Source organism: Temnothorax curvispinosus, unplaced genomic scaffold (assembly GCF_003070985.1).
Source record: "Temnothorax curvispinosus isolate PA1 unplaced genomic scaffold, ASM307098v1 QBEX01008001.1, whole genome shotgun sequence".
NCBI lineage: Eukaryota > Metazoa > Arthropoda > Insecta > Hymenoptera > Formicidae > Temnothorax > Temnothorax curvispinosus.
In genome coordinates, this window is record NW_020217781.1 from 70,166 (window position 1) to 94,009 (window position 23,844).

The 23,844-nt window shown below is 41.9% G+C and overlaps 1 protein-coding gene across 1 annotated transcript in view; it reads left to right on the forward strand.

Moving 5' to 3' along the window:
• The window catches only part of LOC112457620 (bifunctional heparan sulfate N-deacetylase/N-sulfotransferase), a 119,506-nt gene that overhangs the window by 35,964 nt on the left and 59,698 nt on the right, over nucleotides 1-23,844 (forward strand). The window contains exon 2 of the mRNA XM_025020782.1: nucleotides 5,281-7,107. Within this exon, the coding sequence (XP_024876550.1) occupies nucleotides 6,932-7,107 (176 nt within the window). The 5' untranslated portion in view covers nucleotides 5,281-6,931. The remainder of the gene's footprint in view (nucleotides 1-5,280; nucleotides 7,108-23,844) is intronic.

The window sequence follows — 23,844 nt, forward strand, 5'->3', positions numbered from 1 at the left end:
AGACTTTATCTTTCATCGCAGTATCTCGGGTCTTCTCTTATCCCGCGTAATTTTTCATAATTATAATTGATATTTTTCTATCCAACGCCGTGGAAACACAGCGAAAAATAGTATTTTTCTTACGTAACACTATCCTCGAAGAAATAAAGATCCTGTTAGACACGTATAACGTTTCTTTTTTTTAATGCGGAAATTTGGAGAGACAGAGAGACAAAGAGAGAGAGAGAGAGGGGGGGGGCAGAAATAGCGGAGAGTACTAGTTTTACACAAAACGATCGTAAAAAGACCTATATAATGCGCGCGCGGTACGAAAAAATCTCCCATACGGTTCGTCAGCCATAATTGCTTTTTAAGTTGGGTAATATGCGGAGGACGCTTCATCCGCAGCTTTTAAACCACTACCGAGCTATGACGATATCTCTCTCGTTGCATTATGCGGAATTCTATCTCTGCCATTAATACGCCACTTCGATTCTCTCTATACGACGTCAAACAATCTTGCCAGCCAGTCGTTAAGTTTAGCGTCTTCACGTTCTGAAACAGTTATTTAATTATTGCGGAATTTTGCGCTATTTATATTTTTTGATTTACGACTCTATTCTCGATTTTCGAGTTGACATGATTTAATGAATACTAAAACATAGCAATGCGCCTGTATAAGATATCGACATTTCTATTTCAGCACATTGAAACACTTCTTATTTGATCTAAAACAAATTCTCAATCTCAATTATTTGCGCTTTAATTTGACAATCTCAGACACTTTGACAATTCTTTAGAAATTTTTTGTTAAAATGAACAGAATTGATTCTCTTGTGTTAATATCGTTATTTAAGTTATATAGTAATCGATTTTTATTTGTACGATATAAATCTTTACTTTTCTTTCTAACTTAAATTATACGGAGAATTTTGCCTCGCTTTCGTCTCGTTTTAATATATGTAGTTCTTCTCATGTTACTTTAATGGATTGCACGTATCTCCTTGACACTCGAAAGCCTTTCGTATAATCGCGTTGCTCTTGAGAATGAGCAGTATGTAAATTCCTAGCTAATTTCCTCGCCCGTCTACGGCGACACGTTCATTTCTTACAGCACGTGGCTTGTAATTATCAAGCAGGATATTTGATTTCCTTTACGCAAGCAAAGAGAGACGCACTCGCGTGCCCATTTCCAGCATCTTCTCAAAATGTTCTACAGTTCTATATATATACGGTTTGCGCATATCGATGTACGTCAGAATACTGCAATTTCGAACTATGATATTTCCAGCGCATACACGATTAAAAATGTCTGCCGTTCTTATTTCACGTGCGCGTCTAATTTCGTTGTAATACACGAAATATGCAAGATGATTTTATTATGCTACAATACACGACGTGTTTCTCCTGCCTACACGTAAAACGTCTGCATGTATATTTTTGGCCGGAACAGAAGCGCGAAATTAAATTCGAGGAATATTATGATACGTGTCTAAACACGCAAATATCTCGCGTCTTTCATCGCATCGGGCTTCATCGAAATGCGTTGGCAGTTCATCAATTCGGTACCGCGCATTTCGCGGCGCGTCGATTTTAATTTGCGTATTGAACGAGATCATTCGTCAAGGATGACACATAAATAATGAATTGGGCAGACTGTATGACTTATATTATATTTTGCGAAAGTTCTGTTCGCGCATATAGGCGCGAACCAAAAACCGTCTCTGCTTATGGCGAGAGTCGCAGAGAGACATCGGTCTGATGGTTGGATCATATTATATTGCGATATCATAGCGCATATGCAACCAGAGCAACAGGGGGGCGTGTGAACGTACGCAGGATGACTGCAGTGTGTGCGTACGCGTTTCTCGGATTTAATTTCGTGCTTCTATTCCGGCTAAAAATACATACGTACATGCGGATCGTTTCACGTGTGTAGGGCAGGAGAAACACGTTGTGCGTGTATACGTGCAACGAATTGCGCCGGAAAACGAGAGACCGGTCAGCCGGCGAGCGCAATGGGCGTTATTTCCGGCCGTTGTTTTTTCGTGTTCGCCGCCGAATACAGCCGGTAAGAAAAAAAAAGGTATAACACCTCTATGTACGATAGATTATAATCCAAGGATCACGCAGCACAACGTGACATATTGCAACCGGCGCGGCGAAAAAAAAAATTTCGGTTATCAGTCGTTTCAGAAACCGAACTTTGCGTAATTTTACGATATTGATTGTATTCATCGTGTATTGCTAATTTTTTTATTAACGCTTTGAAACTCAATGGAGCGGCAACATATCCATGATTAATATATCTACGCATGGCCATTGGATGCCGCTTTTTACCTTGAAATTCTTGCAGGAACCGAACAATGGCAGTTGGCCCGCGTGCATTAACACGTGATGCTATATAGGGTTTTTCATGGATCATAAAACACCTCATAAACTTGGAATCGTTTTATTGATAATATCATATATCGAGATGATAGGATCGAAAAATAAGGATCTATAACTTTCTGAGGAAGAAAAAATCGATCCTTTATTACTCGGTTTCAACGTTTAACGTGAAGTAGATTATTAATTTTCATGAAATTCACTGTTATATGTCTTAATTCTGGTTGGTATTGTATATTTTAATGTAAAAACTTACATCTAAAAAGTTATATCGGAAAGGGAATTATATTTTTCTTTTATTTTTTTAGCGAAGAAAGTGATAAATTTCGCGCGTGCCTTATCTTCGAGAAATATGTCTCACTTGGGAGATTTCTATACTTACGAAACACTCTCTTGGGAGATTCCCGTTTTCGCAGTGCTTTGTTTCACGACGAACTAAAAAGAAGCGCACCAATCATGCCGCAAGAAACTTTGGGAAGTGACACTTTTCGATCAATGCTGTTTTTTCCCCCATCCAACATATGATAAAACATTCATAAACAAGATTGGCCATTTTTATCGTTTTTTATCTAGTTTACCTGTTTTCTATACTCGATATTTATTATATTTATGTAGGATAATTTCAAGTTTGTGTATACACCGAGGTGTACCAGATCGATTTCTCATTTCACATCGATGTTTAAAAACCTTCTTTTGCCACATGGGAGCCGTCCCTCATTAACTATTGATAGCAATCTCGTCGAAACTTTTCACTCCAAAAAAGATAGAATTGAAGGAAGGAATGGAATTGATTACACGGAACACATTTTGTAAATTAAAACCTCATCAAGTTGCATTCGGGTACTTATAAATACGTTCGTCGTGGATGAGTCGGTATGTGTGCGCATGCATGTGCATGGCGGAATATTCTAGGTAGCTTGAATGAAATTGGATCCGCCCGGGCGAACGAAGAGAAGGAAGCTTCGCCAAGATTCTTCGGCAGGGGCGAGGAAGAAAGATGGTTTTGTTCGAACGAATAATCAGGAAGAACCTGCGGTAATCATTTCGTGCCAATCGAGTAGTTTCCTTGTGCAATCTCGGCCCCGGTGCACCTACGTGGCTTCTCCCTCTAAATCTGCGCACGTGATGCATCCGACTAACGACCCTCTCGGGGAGCCAAAACGTGTCTCACGAATTAAGCACCCGACACTGGGTAAATCGAGAAGGAGAACCCCGTAGGAATTATTTCTGTGCGATAAACGAATCGACTCCGCGCGCAGCGCGGAATTTGCGAGGAAAGTTGCCTCGGTGCGTAAGACGAAAATATATTACACGGGATTGAACGTGCTTGGAAGAATTCAGTATGGATGTTGTCATATATCTACATAGAAACGAAGTAACTACAGCTATAAACTTTATTTACTGTCTTTGTTTAGCAAGATAAATAACTTTGAGGTTGTCTAAAGAACATAGAATAAATAGCTGAATACATTTTGTGATATCATGTGTGGGAGATTTAGAAAGATATTATATCCTGGTTTTTTTTATAGCATCTTTATAGCGTCTAATGTTAGATACCTTTATAACATCTAAATTTATGGTCATATAATCAAATAGCAAAAGATGAGATCAGAAAAAAATATTTTTCACAAATATTTGCAAATGTTTATTCATTACATTTATATTAATCACTTTTGTCACGTTATATGAATGCCTTGTGCATTAAAAATTATTAGCCCAATAGATAACACTGAAGAAACTATTGTCTATTTTATTTTCCTCTCTAGCACGTAAACACGTAACAGTTCTATCTTCACGCGTTGCGCTCGCGTCAAGCATTCGTTTTGCCGAGCGCCAAGTTTCATTCCGAACGAACTATCCCATCATTACACGTCAGCGAGTCAAAGAACGGAGGATCTCGATCGAGGGGACGGGGAAATAGAAAAGCGGGGAAGGTATTGCCAAAGTTCGACGGGCTACCCCGTCCACCCATTAGCGTGTCAGTCATTCCGGCCGTGTAATTAAATTCCGTGCGCCAATGTCGCCGTACGGATCCCCGCCCTTCGGCGAACAAGTCTTTTTTGAAGCTGCCGCATCTATTCCCTCCCCCTCCCCTCTCTCTCTCTCTCTTCTTCTTCGCTTGATTCCTCGAAATCAGCTTGGCGCGTTCTGTGGATGGTATCAATATTTTCCCTGGGAAAAATGTCAGGTCAGCTCCCGGGAGACGCGGGGAGATGGGACGCGCCGGGTTGCGCGGAGGGTGATATTCTTCCGGAGGGTCTCCTTGACATCGATTCTATCCATTTCCACGTTTTCCCGCATTTCTTACCGCTCTGCAGTCTCATTTTCAATTTATCCCTGGCGCCTTTTATCGCATTTTTCGTTACTCCTACCCCCGTATCCAGAGAGTCCGGCGACGAATGGGCTCGCGCGAATACAACAGATAAAACGAAAGTTTATATCGCCGCGGGGCCGCTCGTTTAAGGTGGGAGACCGGGGGGGAGGACTGATTAATGGACTTCTTGCTGAAGGCGGATGTATACCGATGAAAAAAAAATTTAGTCGGGAGGAGGCTAGTGGCACGAGAGAAAGCTGCACTGCTATACTATGGCTGTACTATGGTCGATTTAATTGAAGTTGTTAGGCGCCGTAATCATCTAGGTGCTGTCGTTTAATTGTTCCGAGATGACTCGCGCGATCATCTCTTCTGAAATTATTAACTCGTAGGATTGACGTCTATTTGCATAATTTTGAAATAATTGCAGATAAAAAGATTTAAAAAATGATATCTTAATTCCAATCTATTAAACCGTTATTTACTGCTTTAAACATAAATTAATGCATGGTTAATGAACCTGTGAATATATGTATAGCACCCATTACGTTATATTCATATCCATTCTTTCTAATTTTTTCTTTCTATGATTGTTACAGAGCGATATCATGGGATTTTCCAACGTTGCACGAAAAGGGTCGCCGACGCAAAGAAATAAACTCCGAAAATTGTTTCGCGTAAGAAACACTGCGCCTGTACATCGTTCCTAATTGACAGATAGAGGAAAGGAGCCGGGCGGCGGGGGTAACTAGAAGCGGGAATGAGAAGAGGGTCGGGCGGAAGACACGAAGCAGCGTTCGAAATTTACGAGTGAGTCGGTTTGCTTGCACGTCGTGGGGTCCAAGATGGTGTCTAGGGGCGGTCGTGCGCCGTAACAAATGGTTCAGCCGTGAACCCGCTCGCCGTGCAACGACACCGGAAACGGGCGGCAGCTATCCGGCGAACGAGCGAGCGAGCGAGCGACCGAGCGAGTGAACGAACGGGAAGATCCGCAAGAATTCGCGAGGACACGAATGTGAAGCTTGTCCCCGGTCCATCTCTCGCGTGGCGAATTGTTCCGAGACACGAAAGCCGAACGGCGGGGTCGCGCCTCGTTTACAACGAAATTGCCCGGAGACAAGATGATTCCGAAATGTCGACAATGAAACGGCGTGCGTTTCGCGACGATCATCCCGTGAGAGAACGCGTCGCGATTTCCTTAATACGCGTTCGCAGAACCTAGAGATGACGAGGTGTCGCGCGTCTCGACATTGAGATCTCAATAACGGTTGTTGGACCCATGGTAACCTGGCCAGATGGGTTAAAGAATCGCGACTCGCGATCGACAGCGCGGTCTCGTGCCGCTTGCGAAATGGCGATCATACCGCAAAAGTGCAACAAGTGGTGTCCAGATCCTCAATGCTGAGACATCATCGATGTTACTCGACAGACGGACGAGGGGATTTGATCCGGGGCCTGATCAGGTTCGCGACCGGTTGGATCGAGAGTCTCCAGGAGGACCGCCGCGCCGTCGTTGTTTCCTAGAAACGTACGCGACGCTAGTGGGATTAAGCGCGTTTGATGAACTTTGAATCCGTTTCGCCCGTCTCAAGTACGATTGTCTCGAAATTTCTTTGTCAGGGGATTCCCTTTGCCGGTTTAAATAGATACACCTCCGCTGTGGGGGAAAACGTTCGACCAACGCATCGAGAGTCCCGGTCTGATGCTGTTAACCTCGTCAAAGGATATCTCATCGATCGTGGGATTGAAACGACGAGTAGCCCCAAGCTGGGATTTTAACTTGGTTCCAACCGCTGGCTTTCCTCAAATTCGAGTACTTGGATCTACCGATATCACTTTCACGTCAGAAAGCTATATAGAAGTTAAAGGAAATCTTAATTTATACGCCAATTTGCCCGGAACGAGAGAAAGACTAGTGTTATAAATTAATATATAAAATAATATTAATAAATTAATGTTCGTTGAAACGATTCGATGTTGCACGGTAATGCCCGAAGAAAGACTGCAAACGCGAGTCCATGGCGACGAAGGTGCTCCGTGCTGTGCAGACGCAAGAAACGCTCGCTGGGGATCATCGGCAATTCTTGGAGCTGCTACCTGACCTCTCGCCGGCAGATCCGTTGACTAACGTAGCAGCACCGTTTGCACGCCGCGGGCAGACACGTCCCGCGACTCGCTCAAGGACGGAGACTTTGCGATAATCCACGTTGAGGCGTTGTCGCATCCGCAGAGACGTCGTCGAATGAGACGATGGTGATGAGGATATCCGCAAGCGAAGCTGGCGTTCCTCTATTAGGCGCCGTCGGTCCGCGCTACGTCGTCAAGCAGGCGACGGTGAAGCGTTGCGTCCTGGCGCTCCTGCTCGTCTCCATCATCAGTATATTGTACTACACTCACTACATTATCAGCAGTGGACCGCTATCCAGGTAAATCCATACAATGCATGAGCAATTTTGTCTTTAGAACGGCAGCGTGATTATTGATTGACGTTAACCCACTTTGCGTTCCGCAAATAATCAGAGATCTTATTTCGAACTCATCTTCTAAATCTTAAGTCTATATTCTGAGAGTATAAATTAGTATTTATACTTATATGAAGTATTTTGCAGCTTTTCGTAACATATAATTCATATTTTTTAAAGATATAAATTAAAAAGAAATGGTTTAAACGGTCTGAATGGGTTGAATGATTTGGAAATAAGCCCTTCAATTCTGAGTCCGAAAAACCGCTGTCTACTTGAGAACATTTACATTATTCGCGTAAACAGAATAATGCCTAATTAGCACAAGATTTTTACGCGCGGCATCTGCTGCTGGCGAAACTTTCACAAACTCTTTTTGCACAATAACCCAACGTGTTCATCGAAAAACACTTGTACAACTTCTTCAGATCGTTGACTCTCATCGTCTCGGTCAAGAATGATTGTAGGAATGTAAAATGAAGAGCGTAAACTTTGCACATTGCTATGTAGTGGGATTACGTAAACTTTAAAATACACGATTATAGTTTCGTAATAGTGCTGCAATAATAGCATGCAAATGCAACGGAGAATACGCCGTTAAAGACGCCGCGGAAGCGAGTTTACAAGGGGCGATTAGTATTGAATGGCGAGAGACGAGTCGTTTGACGATAGGTGAAGTAAAATGGCGACACTTTTAATTACTTTGTATGCAATCAAGCGAAGGCAAAGCAGACCAATTAGAGCCGCGAGTTGGCTGACCGTCGCGCGCCAGCCAGTTCGTAACTCTGAAATTGCGTGGTCGCGTGCAACGTCCGCTGGTAGGGGGATCTTCCGGCAGGAATCTCGCGCGTCGTAGACTATTTCCATTGACGTCTTTTTTTTTAACACGGCAACGACGCGGAAAAGTGGTATCAGGATAAACGAACGCGATTGGCAATTATCCGCAGGAAATAATTTATCGTAGAGAGACACGTTATAATCGCGAAATCAATAACATCTTCATTGATATCAGCAACTGAAATCTTTTATTTGAAGTAATGAATTGTTACTGACCATCTAATTAAAGAAGTGAAACAACGATCTCGTGAGATAATACCGTCGGAATAATTAAGGAAATAATAATAACGATACACCAGATACCGATATATAATGTAACAACGGTCTTATGATTTCAATAATAGTCGAGATAAATGCGAGCCGTTTTTATCGAAGTCCGGAGTCACGAGAAGCATCAACGCGACAGATAATAGGTAGAAAAAAGGCGCGTGTATAGTACCCCCCCCCCCCCCAATTTCGCAGATAATGAATGTATAACACCAGCAGGAATTCCACGGAAAGCAATTTTTATTGATGCAGAAATATCGGTAGTATCAAAGGGCATTAATCTAACTTCGCGGTAACATATTTCCATGCTCCGTAGTAATAAAATATTTTTGTCACGCAGCTGGCACACCATCCATTATACGTAAATATACGTGCGGTTGTTATCAAGAAAATCGCGTACAGGAAAATTATACTAATTACTTTTGATAATCAAAGAATAGATGCATGAAATTATCATTGACTATGCTGCAGGATGTTTCATATCTCTAATTACATGCTGCGTTATAACAGCATAACAGAGTCTGAAATATTGAATTAATCATTATTAATGAAATTACATCTTTACCGTTTTTTTTTCTGCAGCAATAAAATTTCTTTTAACTCCCTAATTTTATCGGAAAACGATGTTAGAAATTTTTGAATGCTTTTTAAAATCGAACAGCGTACTCTTTGATCATTCACTTGGCAAACGAGCAGTGCGCAAACGAAGATAGTCGTGAATTTTAGCGGGCGTAGATCTCGTCTACCGTTGTAAACTATCTGAGAATTCGTGTGTAGGAAGCTCGAACAACCCGCGCAAAGACGAAATAGTTTGTGGACTCAGTGAATTGGCAGGTACCTTCGGTCTTAGAGACGATCCCATTTAAATGTACGAGCGCAAGTATATATCTATGTGCACACGAACTTACATCTATATATATATATAAAGGTTATATATATGTTTCCGTAATATAACTGGCCCAATTCCAGTTTTCTTCGATATCCCACAGTTCTCTAGGATTGCCTGACTATACGACGCCCGTCAGGCAGAGAAGTAAATTCACAGTTAATTAGAGAAGAGACGAACAACCCCGACGATCTGAGACGCTCGCTCCGGTTCTACGATTCTATTCAGTCTGTCACAATAGCGAGACGACATGCAAGTACAACAAGTATTTGTTGAAAAATATACGATAATAATGATCGCACAGCAGGCGGTGCGCGCTTCCGAGATATACCTGAAACGAAACGTGTGTCGCGTGAGCGTCACAGACCGCGCTGATATTTCCAAAGGTGCGGAAATTACATCGTGGCCGATGTTTTAGCCATTACGTACACGCGAAGTTTCGCATTTTTCTCGCACGGGAATCGAAGTAATTAAAGTATAATTTCCCTCGTGCGCGCCCGCGCGCGCTATATACGCGACCGGTCTCGTTGAGTGAGAGCTTAACAAGTTTTCTTCGACACGTAGTCGACAAGATTGTTCTGAAAATCGATCCCCTCCTCGAAATATCGCTTATGTCAGGCGAAAAAGTTCGGGATATATTTTTCTAGCGGCGCGACGGTATTGCCGAGTTGCAAACGGCTTCAAGAATGTAAACCGCATGTTTACGCGACCGCGAAAACTCTCCCTCGACGACAGATCGTAATTTACTTCGCTGCAATACTAACGGGCGTATCTGTTACCAAAATATTCGTTATAATCCTGCAACGTGCATCATATTGGAGACCGGGGAGTCGAGATGTATGATATATGACTCGTTACTACGACACTATACCTAGAGACTAAGAGACCGGGGCATAAATCTTCGTGCACGCGCCATCGGGTTAGTTGCGATAATGCCGTGATCTTACGAGGATCAATCTTAATAGATAAGCCGCGACACCGTGGAGTTCTGTAGCCGATCACAATGCGCGAGTATCCGATACTCCTATCGTCAATCACAGAGTTTAATACAGACCAGTACGGGACATTGACATGTAATATCACATCTATGCTGACATAGCCCTTTATAACCATCTGTATAATCCAGGCTGCACCATCCTATTGGCAAACATGCGATGATATCTTGCGGAAACTGTATTGCGAGACATTGCATTTCGGTATTTATAATTGCACTGCCAATTTAGATAAGACAAGACGGACTAGGTGCGATTTATCGATGTCCGAATCTACTCGGATTGATCATCTAATCAAGTCCGGCTGTACCTCATCCGTCCACGTTGAAGCGTGTAAATTAATTGTTTTGTCATCTAAAATTTTCTGCCATTTTTTGAATATTTCAGGTAAAATTTAGAAAAATTATAATTAACATCTTTTCATACCAAATGAAAATGTTTATCGAAAAAATTTTTCAGATGTGTGATATATATCCATATATTATACAAAAGAATTAGTTATTATTTACATAAAATTACAAAGATATTATTACAGTGATAAATTACAATTATATATTTCTTTATTAGTATTTTATACAAAAATGTATTACAAACTATTATATAATAAATATTTTTAACGCCTTCTCTCAGGCCACGACGTCGCTCTTGTAGTAAAATGCATTATCGCGATGGCAGTAACAAATTAGCGGAATCCACGAGCGCGCAACATGGCAATTTTAGATCCCTCGTAGGATTCTGCCTCGTCGCGTCGCGATAGTGTCAGCTGTCGCGGCGTCTGCAGCTATGCATCGCCGTTTTTGTGCGCGGGCGCGCGCTATCGCGCGATAAATCGTTGTTTTACATTTTGGACAGTGACGCGTAAACGCTATTTAAAGTAGGATACCGAGACACAAAGGTAGCGGCAGGAAATTTATCGTTAACGGTGTCGCGCGGCTCATTTCTTTTTTTTTTTCTTTTTCAACGTCGCAAGTCTTCCCCGCGAGAGAGCCACGAAATAATATCTCACTTCCATCGGTTGCACCGCTGACAAAAAGTACATTCATCTCCGTTGAATAATTCTTTCGCCATTAATCTAAGAAATCGTGATTACACTGTCATCACGATGTTCTCAATGTACGCGCGTCAACAGTGGGCGGAGAAAATTCGCAACGATACTGTCGCGAGAAACCGTCCAGCGTCCTCTGTTAAACGCGAGCGTGTATTAACACACGTGCCGCGTAAAAGGCGGAAGCGCATTCGCGCGAGATACGAGATGCAACTTTATCTTTCTCTCTCTCTCTCTCTCGCTCTCTCCCTGTAAAACGAGAAGCAATCGCTCGATCTATCTCGCGTGCGGTGTAGACTGAAGAAAGAGAGGCGCATTCCCTGTCGTGGGACTCGTGGGACGTGAAATGCGACCGGATGTTTGTCGCACGCCCAATCAGCGTCAATTCAAGCTTCTCTCTTCTCTCGACTATAGCCTTACGTCGGCGCTAAGCTTCCCACACGCACATACGCAGTTCCTTCCTATCACTAGCCACGCGCCTTTTGCACGATGCATCTCGTCCTGCTCTTGAACTGCGCCCGAGAACCGCGCCCAGAAAAATTTTCGAGCGCGTTAAAGCTTTCCTATCCGCATTTTGCATTCCATAAGTATATCGGCTAATTTTATAACAAAAAATAGAATATGCATGTATGCATGTAGAATCTTCATATATTTGCGTTAAATTGGAACAGTTGTTTTTAATTTTGAAGGACGTTTTTGCAATCTCGTAATTTGTCTTACAATTAGCTTACCAAAAATATCAAAAATTATTCAACCACTAGCATTTATTATTTCCATTTTTCTCCCATTTTTTAATAATGCAGATAAGTCTTGTAAAATTTAACAGTATAGAAACAAGATTGCAAAAGCTTTGTTTTTTTTCTTTACATTTTATTAATAGTTATTATTCTCTTAATATAAAGTAAATTGTTTTATTGATGGTATCTATTGATGAAAAATATTGACATCTTTTATATAAACTTAAAAGAAGATTGCATGTATCAAAGTTTTATCATTGCAACGAATTCTCTAACGACATCCGCGTAAATGTTAATTTAATTTCTGAACTTACGACGCCGCAAATTACAAGTAGACTTATATAGTCCGGCTTACAATCTGAAATTAACTAATTAAATTGCGAGCGCCGCGAGAGCTCCGCCGACGCGGCGACCAATATCGCGAGTATCAGGGATAGAGTTTGTTCAACGTAGCGATGCATTATTCATCGCGTTTATTCGCCTGCGGAGTTTCGATTATTTTTAACAATTATCTTCTCGAAGTAGTAGTAATTGAATCATGAAAACTTTGGTCGCAAATTTCTCCGAGAGTCTCTTACAAAATTTATTCCGACATTAACTTAAACTTTAACGCTAGCCCGTGCTTACAGATGTTCTAATAATTAATTTTTCCGCGTGTCAATTATCATGTAATAGTAGAATTGCTCACCATTGGCAAACATGTAACAAAGAGAATTATTTCATTTGACTTTATTTTAGAAAGGAGAAATAATATTTTTTCTTTGTTGAATATTTTATTTGATATATTTCAACATATTAAACATTTCAAATATTGAAATACGTTCACATTTCACATTTTAGAAATAAATCATTGGTGCAATTAGAAATTTCTCAATATTTTTGTTGATTTAACATGTATAACTTGTGTGTGTCGAGGGAAAAAAATTTCCAATGGAAATTGCGAAATAGTGGTATCAGCAAAGGATTACCGGGTAGCTGAAGGTTTAAAGAGGCACAGAGACGATATTATACTGACCGAACAAACATAATTTTCGACGTATCCCGATTTCGATGCTTGTTCTCTCAACAGAGCAATATATCACGAAAGAAAGTAATATATGGTACGACTTCGCCCCCGCGAAGGATAATCGCAAAGGACGACGACAACGGAGAAGAATCTTTTGCTTTATCGACTTCCGGGGCCATCAGGGAGTGGTCGACGGAAGTCACATTCTATATTTACTCTTGCGACAATCCAGCCACTGGTAAACCATAATACCCCTGCAAACTTTCTAAAAAATGATTTTATTTTTTTTTTAACTTTAATTTTCTAACTGTTATTTTAACCCTAGACAGACTAACTTATTTTTCTCATACGTGAATGACTCACTGGGGTGTCACGATACCCCAAACTTGTACCGCGTGTATAATATTTCCAGAATGTTCTTAGAAAACTTTATAATAGATAATTTTGTTTGTTGTTTAATAGGGAAAACGATAGTAGTCATCAATTTGCAGTAGTAAAAAAAAACAGTAAAAAAATTTTGAAAAACAAGAAAAAGAACCAAAAATTGGGCTGAAATGATTATTTTTATAAAAAATGCTGTAGTTTTTCATAAAATTCAACGATTTTAAAATTTCTAACGGATTTTGAAAGACGAATAGACAACCTTCAAGGGCATGTAAGCGATTTTTTCGTTTCTTAAAAAAAACATATTTCTTTGAACATCTGAAGTAGAGGAAATGACGAAAAACTGTCGGATGGGAAAAATCGCAAGAAATGGAAAGTAAAACAGATTCTGTCGATTATTATTTATTTGAAAGGTAGTCAAAAGTCATAAAAGTATATGGAAACAGTAAAATTAACTCCACAAAAACTTTACAAAGTTTTAATCAGTTGCTGTGCAAGAACAGCAAAAATGGAATAATTGACCGAATCTTAAACAATTATATATATGTACAGGGGTAGAATTTTCCGGGAAGTGCTATAAAGTGTATAATTTTTCGTTACCGATTTTCACAAAAAATCTGAAATATACTTTACTGTGGTAAATGTCGAGGGTAAATGACTCACTGGGGTATACGGACACCCCAAACGATTTTCTTTTTCGGTTTTCAGCTGCTGCATGGATCTAACGCACTCGCTGAATGACGGAGGTCGACTGCCGGATGACTAAACTGAATTATGGTTAGGGTCTCGGTATGAAAACTAACCTTCCTAAGGCAGGGCTCAATTTGAATTTCGCGTGGGGTCCCGTAACACCCCAGTTAGTCTGTCTAGGGTTAATACATAGCACACTGTACTACATTAAATAAATATTTGCGAGTTTAAAAAACTTACAAATTTACAAAATTACGTAATAGTAATATCTCTAATTATGTTTAATATTTATCAATCCTAAGATATCTCGAAAATTTTAAATGCATTAAAGCAAGATAGATGGATTCCTTTTTCATTCGCGTGTTTTTTTCCGTTTTCTTCATGAGCTTTCTTACTATAGGTACTCGAGTAACAGATACTTCCTATTTCCACGCACGACTGCACCCTAACTCGTTCTAGGCTCTCGTTCGTCGTACGAAATTCCGCCACGGCGACATTTCGCAGACGGCATCGGGCGGTAATTGCCGGCGTGCCGGCACAAAAAAGAAGCGAAAAGAAAGAAGCGCGTGCCGCATAGACCGTGGCGTAATTTCAGATCCTCCGTCGCGGGTGCCTCTCGCTTTTTATTCCCCCGTGCACCACTACCGCCAATTTACGCCCAAGTCTCGTGTGTAGGTAGAATACGTGCATCGTTCTCCGGTAAAGAGGAAAAGCAGGAAAAAGTAGGGTGGCTGCGGTCTCATTAGCGACGGCAACGGCCGAGCAAAAACTCGAGGAGCACTCGACCGGGAGCCGCCGCGCCACGCCGGTCCGTCCGTTTAAAAGATGGAGGAGTGCCGCCATCGCCGATGTACGGGGATTTAATCGGCTATCGTGAATACGCGCGTGCACGCTGGACCGACACACACAGACACAGGATAGATAAAAAACTCTGCAATTACGGCGAGTTAAATGAGAGGCCGCGAGGCACCCGCATCGGTTCCGCTCAAGATCCTAATCGCGATCCCATCTAGTCTGTGATCGCAGATGAAACGCGAGTACGTTTGCATCGTTATCATTATTAAAGGCGTGCATTCGGGACGCGCGTATTCAATTTTACTAAAAAGAAAAAAAATTTCGATTGATCGTCAAGTGTGATTTGAAACGGGAATGGTGAATTAATCAATTAATTATAATACGTTTATAATATGCGTTATCTTTAATCAATTTTACTTGCACTATTTTGCACTCTCTGATTCCTTTGATAAAAGAGTTGCTTTGATCAGATATCGTTGTTTGAGAATAATAAATATTCCAGCTGGACGATTGTCATGCGCAAACGTTCTCTTTTATTGAATAAAATTGCATCTTTACGCTCACGCTTTTCAATGAATAAAATAGTGGCATTTGATCAAAGTTACACCCGAGATCAAAGTGATCTCAATTCACATATTTTCTGGAGTAACATACACCGCGCCGTTCAAGAAAACGTTTGAATCTCGATTTATCCCCCTAAAGCGATATCGTGATAACGAGGAAAATGATTCCTGTCGAATTTATAATTAAACGAAACATGAGGAAAAAGACCGCTTGTACGTAAACTTAATTAAACGCGTTAGCTCGTCGCAACGACAAACCGCAGATCCATTCACTACTAAATAATACGTGTCACGTGGCCGTGTCACAAATCGTCATGCATTCCGGTCTGGACTGTCGTGGAACAATGTGGTATGCACATCCAGGCCATTAACATTGTCCTGTTGCTTTTGCGGGAGTGCGTGAGAAGCGACCCTAATTCTGTCAATCCTGAGGGCGGTCTCTCCGACACACAGGGGTGGTCGCTGCTAGTGCGTGTGCCGGCGATGTTAACTCGTAATTCTCATCGATTCCGGTGTAAATATACCCCGAGCATGTATACCGACCATGCAGGATTTCCGTTACGCGCGCTAGATATATACCGCGGCGCGGCATGAATCGCGCGGAGAAACGTACAAAGGGGAATGAGACGTGCGTACACGCGACAATCGAAACATGAAATGCGGTTTGGAAGGGCAAGTCGATAACCTCTCGTCCTCTCTTTTCCTTGCTCTTTCTCACCTGCCCCAAGAATTAATAGCTGCGAGTATCAGGAACTACCGTCCGATATCGTTCGATTCTCCGGTTTGCAAACGAAAAGTATCGCCGGACACACGGTGCGCGTTGGCCATTTTCTACAACGACTTGTCTTTTTTTCGCAGAGTATACGGAATTAGCGAGCATGGCTATACATGAACCTTGATACCGCTCGTCTCTCGATAGAGAGAAACGAGTTTCCACTTGGTTAGTGCGAGATTTCCCGTGCATTTGCGGGTCCGTCGAACGTGCGACACGGGGATGTGCTTACCCATTGATGCATTGTTCTTGAAATGTAAAACTGTAGGAAAATACGCTGGTGTTCTCGAGGAAGTGTCGCGAGAGTGGCTCTCGCTCGGCTTTCGATTTTGATTGTATCACGATTCGAGTTCATCTGTAAGTGCATATAATACGTAAAACAAGATCCTGTCAGTTGCACGCGGAAATCTCGCCGATAAACCAGCGATTGCGCTCGCTAATCGCGTCCACTCGTAACATATAATCAGATGCACCTACCGAGCGACAATCAGTGATAACCTGCCAAGCTCACAGTTAGTCCTTGATCCGTGATCCTTCGGTCGTATGCGCATACACACACACACACCACGCCACCGGGTATACGCGTCCGTTATTGGTTGTGGGTGGTTTCGGTGGATTTCGATGAATTAGCTGCAGGATATGACGCAAACGCGCGGCCATTGTACAATGTCCACTTGCGGATATCTACGTATCGGTCGTGTGGCCATGCAAAGCTCCATTCAAAACGTTTGCGATACCCTTGTAGCCCCGGCCAGCGTGTACGTACAACCCGATACCTTGTACCTAATATCACGCACGCAGTAGGAAGCTACGTGCTCAAAGAGACTGTTTCACGAGGAACGTCAACGACGAATTAGTCATCAGACGTAATGCAAACGAAATCGCCTTTAAGGCTTTACGCTACTTAGCGTATTGAATTGTGACATCAGACGCGAGAAATTACGAGTAATTTTCTCTTGCCTGTGTACATTTGAGCGTATTAGCTCTCTATTCACTATTATCACATTGAAAAGTATAGAATTTAATTGCAAAAATTAGCTTAATTTTATAACTACCTTTCGCCAAAGTGGTATATGATGACACGTTAAATGATATATAAGTCTTGTTCAACGTTGTCTGCAATTTCGTTGCTGTGATATCCAGTAATATCGGGGTATAATAATCTTAAGATTCGTGTTAGCGGTGTGGAATACGGGGGAAATCAAAATTGAGCGTTGCATCATAGTTTATGAACTCCAGAACTCGCGGACAGTCCGGCAACAGAACTCTCGCCAACAGATTCGGTAGTTACTCCCAATACCAGGGGAGGGGGGCTTGGGATCTTTGCGCATCGACGAATCCCCAGCTCGTATCCGAACAGGCGGTTTCACCGAACTTGGTGAACTTGCAACACGTCGCGCGAAACGCGCGCGGCGCGATCAATACGAAAAACACCACAGGATTCAGCATCAGCCGAAGCGAGCGCAAACTGTTCGCAACTGTGCCCGCTCCCACGAGCGAGACTGCTCGTGGAAGAAATTCGCGGATCGCGCGCTTGCGAGCAACAATTAATAAAGCGCACAGAGGTAAGAGGTAACGCGAGCCGTGTAGCTCGCCGCGCGTTATCTCGTGACGTGCAATTCGTTTTGAAGGGCGTGGCTCAGGTGGATTTCCATGAATTAACCCTTGGACGCCGCACAAATCTCCTGCAGTGTCGCTGTTATTCTCTCCTATCTATATATTCGCGTGTCGGTGAGCCCTCATACACTCCTCCCGGCCTCAGCTCGTCGAGATGTTATACCGTGTCCCATTTAACGTACGTGGCATCTGATACTCGTTGCGGGTAACACGTATACACGTATACAAACACCTCTACCTATGCGCGTATAATACACAGGCCGCTGTGCGGCTCAACCTACATACAGGTGTGCCGTAGAAGCGAGCTTAATATACCCGTTAAAAGACTTTGTGTGCAGAGATACGCGGGGTGCGCTCCGGCGTGCGGTCGCACCCGGCAGTCGCTAATCATGTGCTTAATCATATCGCGTCTCGAAATTAACGCGAGAATGTATCGCGATACTTCCGCAAAGGGAGTAAAGTGGGTTCAGCAAACCGACACGACATTATGGAGTCCTTTATCGCATGGGTTTACCCTTAGAAGCTGCGGCGAGCTTGAACATTGGAGAACGACTCGGGGAATTTAACATATCGAGAAAAGTAATAATGCTCTGTAGCGCGCACTGTGAGATTTACATTCACTCTGCTCTTACTTTTTAGATCAGAGATCAATCATGTCACTCTTGATTATTGAAACATTTAAAGGGAATCAAGAAACGATATCATGCAGTTTGAGATGTTTAATCAATGTGAAACTGACTGTGACCGAAAAAACCGATATCGGCAACTCACGTTTTCATGTAGTGAAGTAACATTGTCATATTTCTTGTAGTTTTATAATTGAGATCAATCGTGACACACAATTCTGACATCCTCAATAATTGAATAGTTGGCGGATGGATTGATAAGCGATATCGATTGGTCCATAACATTCAATAACGTGCGGAACTGACGCTAAAAGAACGTTATCAATACTGTCGATACGAGCGCAGATTCTCAGATGGCAAATTCGTTTCCAACAACAATGTGTACGATGCGATATAAGTCATGTCGCACATCGGGGGTGCCAGTAAATGTATCGTATCGCCGTGAAAACATGATGGCGCGGCCGGATTTCTCCGCTCCTGGCCTCTCTGAAAGCCGGACCCAGGTGATTTCTCGTCGACTACACGTCCTTCCCTCCCTCCCCCCCTTTTCCCGCCGCTCCCTCTCAGCGCGCCGTATCGCGGTAAAGGGTTCCGAGGCGTATGGATAGCGATAAAAACGGGTTTTACGCGGAGAAGAATCGGCGAAGACACAAAGGAGGAGACAGCGGGCGATATGTTTCGAATTGTGCGGAGTTGATATACGGCGGCACGGTCGGACATAGGAGGACGCAAACTTGGGTGGAAGGAAGCCCGGCGGACGGACGGACAGATGCCGTTGGTAACTCTGGAACAGAATGGGAGCCAATAATTCTTTGTTCCCAAGTGGAGCGCTTCCGTGTGGATAGAGATACATACGACGCCAGTATGCATCTCTGCACGTGTGTATGTCTGTGTGGTGCCTATAGGTACACGCGCGTATATAAATTGCATCTCTCCCTTGAACGATGCATCATGGTTGACTGATTGCGCTCTATTGATTAGGTTTCCAATTATCGGAGGCAGTCCTGGTTGTTTCCATTTTCCCGTACCCCTTTTACAGAATCTTTCGCGCGACGGCTGCGAAACCCTTTTATTTGCTCGTATACAAAAGAAAATCGACGGGACGCCGTATTACTTTATCGAGCGCGGTGTGTTCCTCTTTTGATATTTCTCTCCGATCGTCCAAGTCTCGCGCGCGCGCGAGTCTCTCATTATCGCGACAAAATCATTGAATTTACACAGCAACTTGGCGCGCGCGCGCGCATCGCATGTAAATAAACGATTCTCGCTTGTTAACCGGCGCGAAACGTTTTATCGTGTGTTTTGCAGCACGTTTCTGGATGGTGTCATCGAATAAACGTCGGTGAAATTGGGACCGCGCGTGGACGCGAAACGAAAATCGATGAAAATGATGTTGCGAGAAGTTCGTGTATTTCACGTATTTCACGAAGCGTCTACAATCTGAATAGCACGGCCCAAGTACCATCGTGTGTCGATCGTCAAGTACTTATCGATGTAAACATGCTTGATACGGAGTCGTATCGAAGGATTTTCCACCGATAAGCCGCACTCTTTCACGTTCTTCTTGGCAACTTTGCATTATCGATGATGCGGTGATTCCTGCTTATCAAGCGATTGCTTATGCCTCATTACAATAATTCCCTTGCGCCACGTGCGTCACTGTGAATCGAAAGAAGCGCGGAGATTGAGAGACATTTGACATTTCTACGATAGCGACGATGATCCACGATTAATTCCGCGAATATTTCCATTCGTCGCGAGTCGTGCAGTTTTGCAGATAAAATTCAATTCTCTTTAACGGAATCAATAAGTTAAATTTATACTTTCTAGATAATTTGTTAATGCATATATAAATTTTTAATGAATCTCCAAGTAACTTCGAAAAATTCATTTTAATCAATTTAAATTGAGTTTCTTTCTAATAGTTTTTCAGACTTTAATGCGTTTAAAAAAAACTGATCTTTTTAACATTAGTTAGTATTATTACAAATGGATATTAATTTTTTAATAATTATGTATGTATGAAATCGTATATCAGCTTTTTTATTTTTGTATATTTGAAAGCTTATATATATATAGGTATTTCGTTTGCACATTAACGGTAAAAATAAGTGGTTATTGAGAAATTATTTTTTTGCCGAGTTTTTTTGCCGTGAATACATGAAAGCAGAATAGTTTTTCCGCTTGCCATTGAAAGCTTTTTCAAAAATAAAAAAAATGACATTGCGCGGTCGTTCACAAAATGTTATCGCTTCGGATCAAAAAATATGACAGCTTAATCCAATCTTTTATTACTTTTATACATCTGAAACCATTTATATGAAACATGGCAATGTTATTAACAGCAAATCTTAATTACTATGTATTATTATTCAAACTTATATAACAGTTTCTAAATATAACAGTTACTAGGCACGTGTAATCTTTGCATCTATACGACAGCATTTTCGATGCTGTCTGCGGAAATTTTTATAATGATTATAATTGAGATAATAAAATTAAAACTTAATTGTTATAACAAGTTTTCACTTAATTTGTCATTTAACGATATGTCGCATTTAGATATACGAGATGTTGCAATAACCTTAATTCTTTTTCGCAGCATTGCAAGTAGATTAGCTTATCCGATTGACCTCTTTGAAATCTTGTAGCACACTAGGCAGATCTTCCGACGGCGTGAGCACCGCAATTATAACCGAAGCCTAAACTGAGCAGGTACAATCTGCCGCAAATAAGATAACATACTCGCTCCCAGAATAGCTGTAGTTCAACTATTTTCATAATCATTTAAATGTTAAATTTATATATTTCTTTTACTAGTAGTTTTATTTTATTATACCACATTTATATAGTTCAACATAATTGCGCGACTCGTAATTTCTACATAATCATTTGCCGAATAATAATCCATTCGGCTCGCGAATTCCCATCACGAATAATGCCGTCAAAGCAACTGTCACGTAGTTACAGAGTCATGCATTAGACGCGGATGAAGATTGAGGAGAAACGCCGTCAGGAATTTTGCCAGTCAAATTCGAGCAGCTGCTGCGCCATTAGAGGCATTTCCGCCTAATTGTTTCAACGCCCGAGCACTCGAGTGGCTCACGTTTTCCACAGGCCTCAGAAATTGCGGGCGTACCAAAGTGGCGCTCCTTTGACGACATATTAATCGTCGCTCTACCCCTCCGGTCGACTGTGATACTCACCGTCGCTTATTAACGCTTCCCTCATTTGTAATCTCGATTACAAGCTATGCAACGGCCCTGTAACAACTCGCTCACGACTCATCGCAATTATATTAGGTATATCGTTATTTTACGCATGCAATTGCTGCAAGTGATTACACGTAATGCGACATTAATAAGACTTTATATGCGCGCATCATATAACTCGCGCGGGGAACACGCGCATTCAGATTCGCGTTCTGTGTCGCTGCCGATCGGCATACGTCCACACATTGGTACGTCGATACATGGATGAATAATTACAATTATCGGAATGACAAAAATTATTGCAGATCCGCGGAATAATTGGAAATCGCAGTGTCTTTCCAGGAAACACTGCATTCGAACGGCCGCAGCGTACCGATCGACCGCGCTCGTGCATGTAATGCAGCGCGTTTACAACGTTCTCGCTATAAACGGGTAAAAACCTTGCGAGAGCTCGTGTTCGCGTCCCGCTCTCCATGCAGAGGAGGGAGGAAAAGCCCTTTCGCGCAACTCCGCACACCCCGCTCAATTTATCGTCTGTACGCCGGGGTTTGCGAGTGTATTTCACGGATCGATTGGTCGATACCGGGCCTCTAATTAGCGCAGTGCGAATTAAAAACTTCCGCACGACCGAATGTAAAACGTAAAAACGTCGCGTACGCACGGAAATAACGAGAGAGACGTAGATGAATTGATCTGTGAAATGCACGATTATATCTACATGAGGTATCCGGGCTTACTACATTATATAAAAGCTAGTCACAAAAACGCCTTTGTCACGAGAGCTTTTTTCTCTTTCTCTTTTTTATTCGTTCTGTTTCAAGCAGATGGATCAGGTATAACATTGCTTGATTAAAGATTATGCCGCTGGAAATAGTGATCGAAATGCAAGTTTTAAGCGTCGCAAGTCGCGGATCCTTTTTGCAAGTTTATATTTATTTATATTATATAAAAATAAGAAGATGTAAAATATAGAGTTTATATTGTTTGTGCTCGTAATATATCCTGACTCTGACATCTCGCAAGTCTATAATAAAAGCCGCAGAAACGAACGATTTTAAACTGCCAATTCAGATAATCGCTTAATGGCGGACTATTATACGGTGAAAAGATTGCGAATGAAATCCCGCCAGTTTCGGTGTATTGGCGATGTAACGAAGTGAAAGCATTTTGCTGCAACGTTTATTTCGTTCAATTACATTTGGCAGCCATAGTGAAACTACACCACGGGCTAGAAAGTAGATTCCCCGAGCTTGTTTATGGTCTCCCATATATCAGCCTTACGAACAGAAAGAAATGGCTTCAATCCTTTGTCTCTAATTCAGTCATTTAACTGTTGACTCTGGTAACAATGAAGCAATCTTTTCCATTATTCAAACGTCAATCAATGTTATTATTTACATTTGTAATCTGATAATTAATTACACGTGTATTTAATTAAAACTTGAAAAATGTACCATTGATATTTTTTAATAAACTTGTGCACGCATCGCTTTCATATAATATGTTTTACATGACGTTTTCAAATTTTTTAAATTCAGTTTAGATGAATTATCTGAAGAAAATTACATAGAGGTTTTTTCAGAGAAATATTTGAAAGCTTTGCATCATTCGTATATTTGTGCGCGTACAATCGGCAAAAAATTTAATTAAGAGTCAACGAGAGAAACGGCGCATGGCGCGAGTCAAATATCGGTCTACTATCCTCGAGAAGTGTATTATGAAATTTACCACGGCTACCGCCGGTCTCAAATCGATGCGGCCACAATCCCGATGCTCCGGCCGCAGAAAACCAATACGAAGGAACCGCGCGCACGCTGAAGGCGAATTCAATTGAAGATTACAAGACCAAAAGATTCACATTCCCCATTTCCTCAAATTTGTCATAAAGTTGAAAAATAGTTTCTCTGCTATTATTTCAATAAATTACTTGAGCTTCTTTCACCTTATCTGTCGAATTGAACGTATACCTTTGACACGTACCTTTAGTGACAATAATGACACGCGCGGATAAGATAGAAAATAAAATTGTGTCTCTCACTCAATATATAATGGAGGAAAATTGGAGAATGTGACTTCTTGTTTCCGCGCAATCCACAATTCCCAATGCTGCGCCACGACCGAACGAGAGATTCGCCGGTAACGCTGCAAACCGGTAGAATACGGTACCCTAGAGGCGAGTCACATCGCGATGAGAAGAACCAAAAAACTCGGTATGAGAACGAATAGCGCGCGCGAGAGAGAGAGAGAGAGAGAGAGAGAGAGAGAGAGAGAG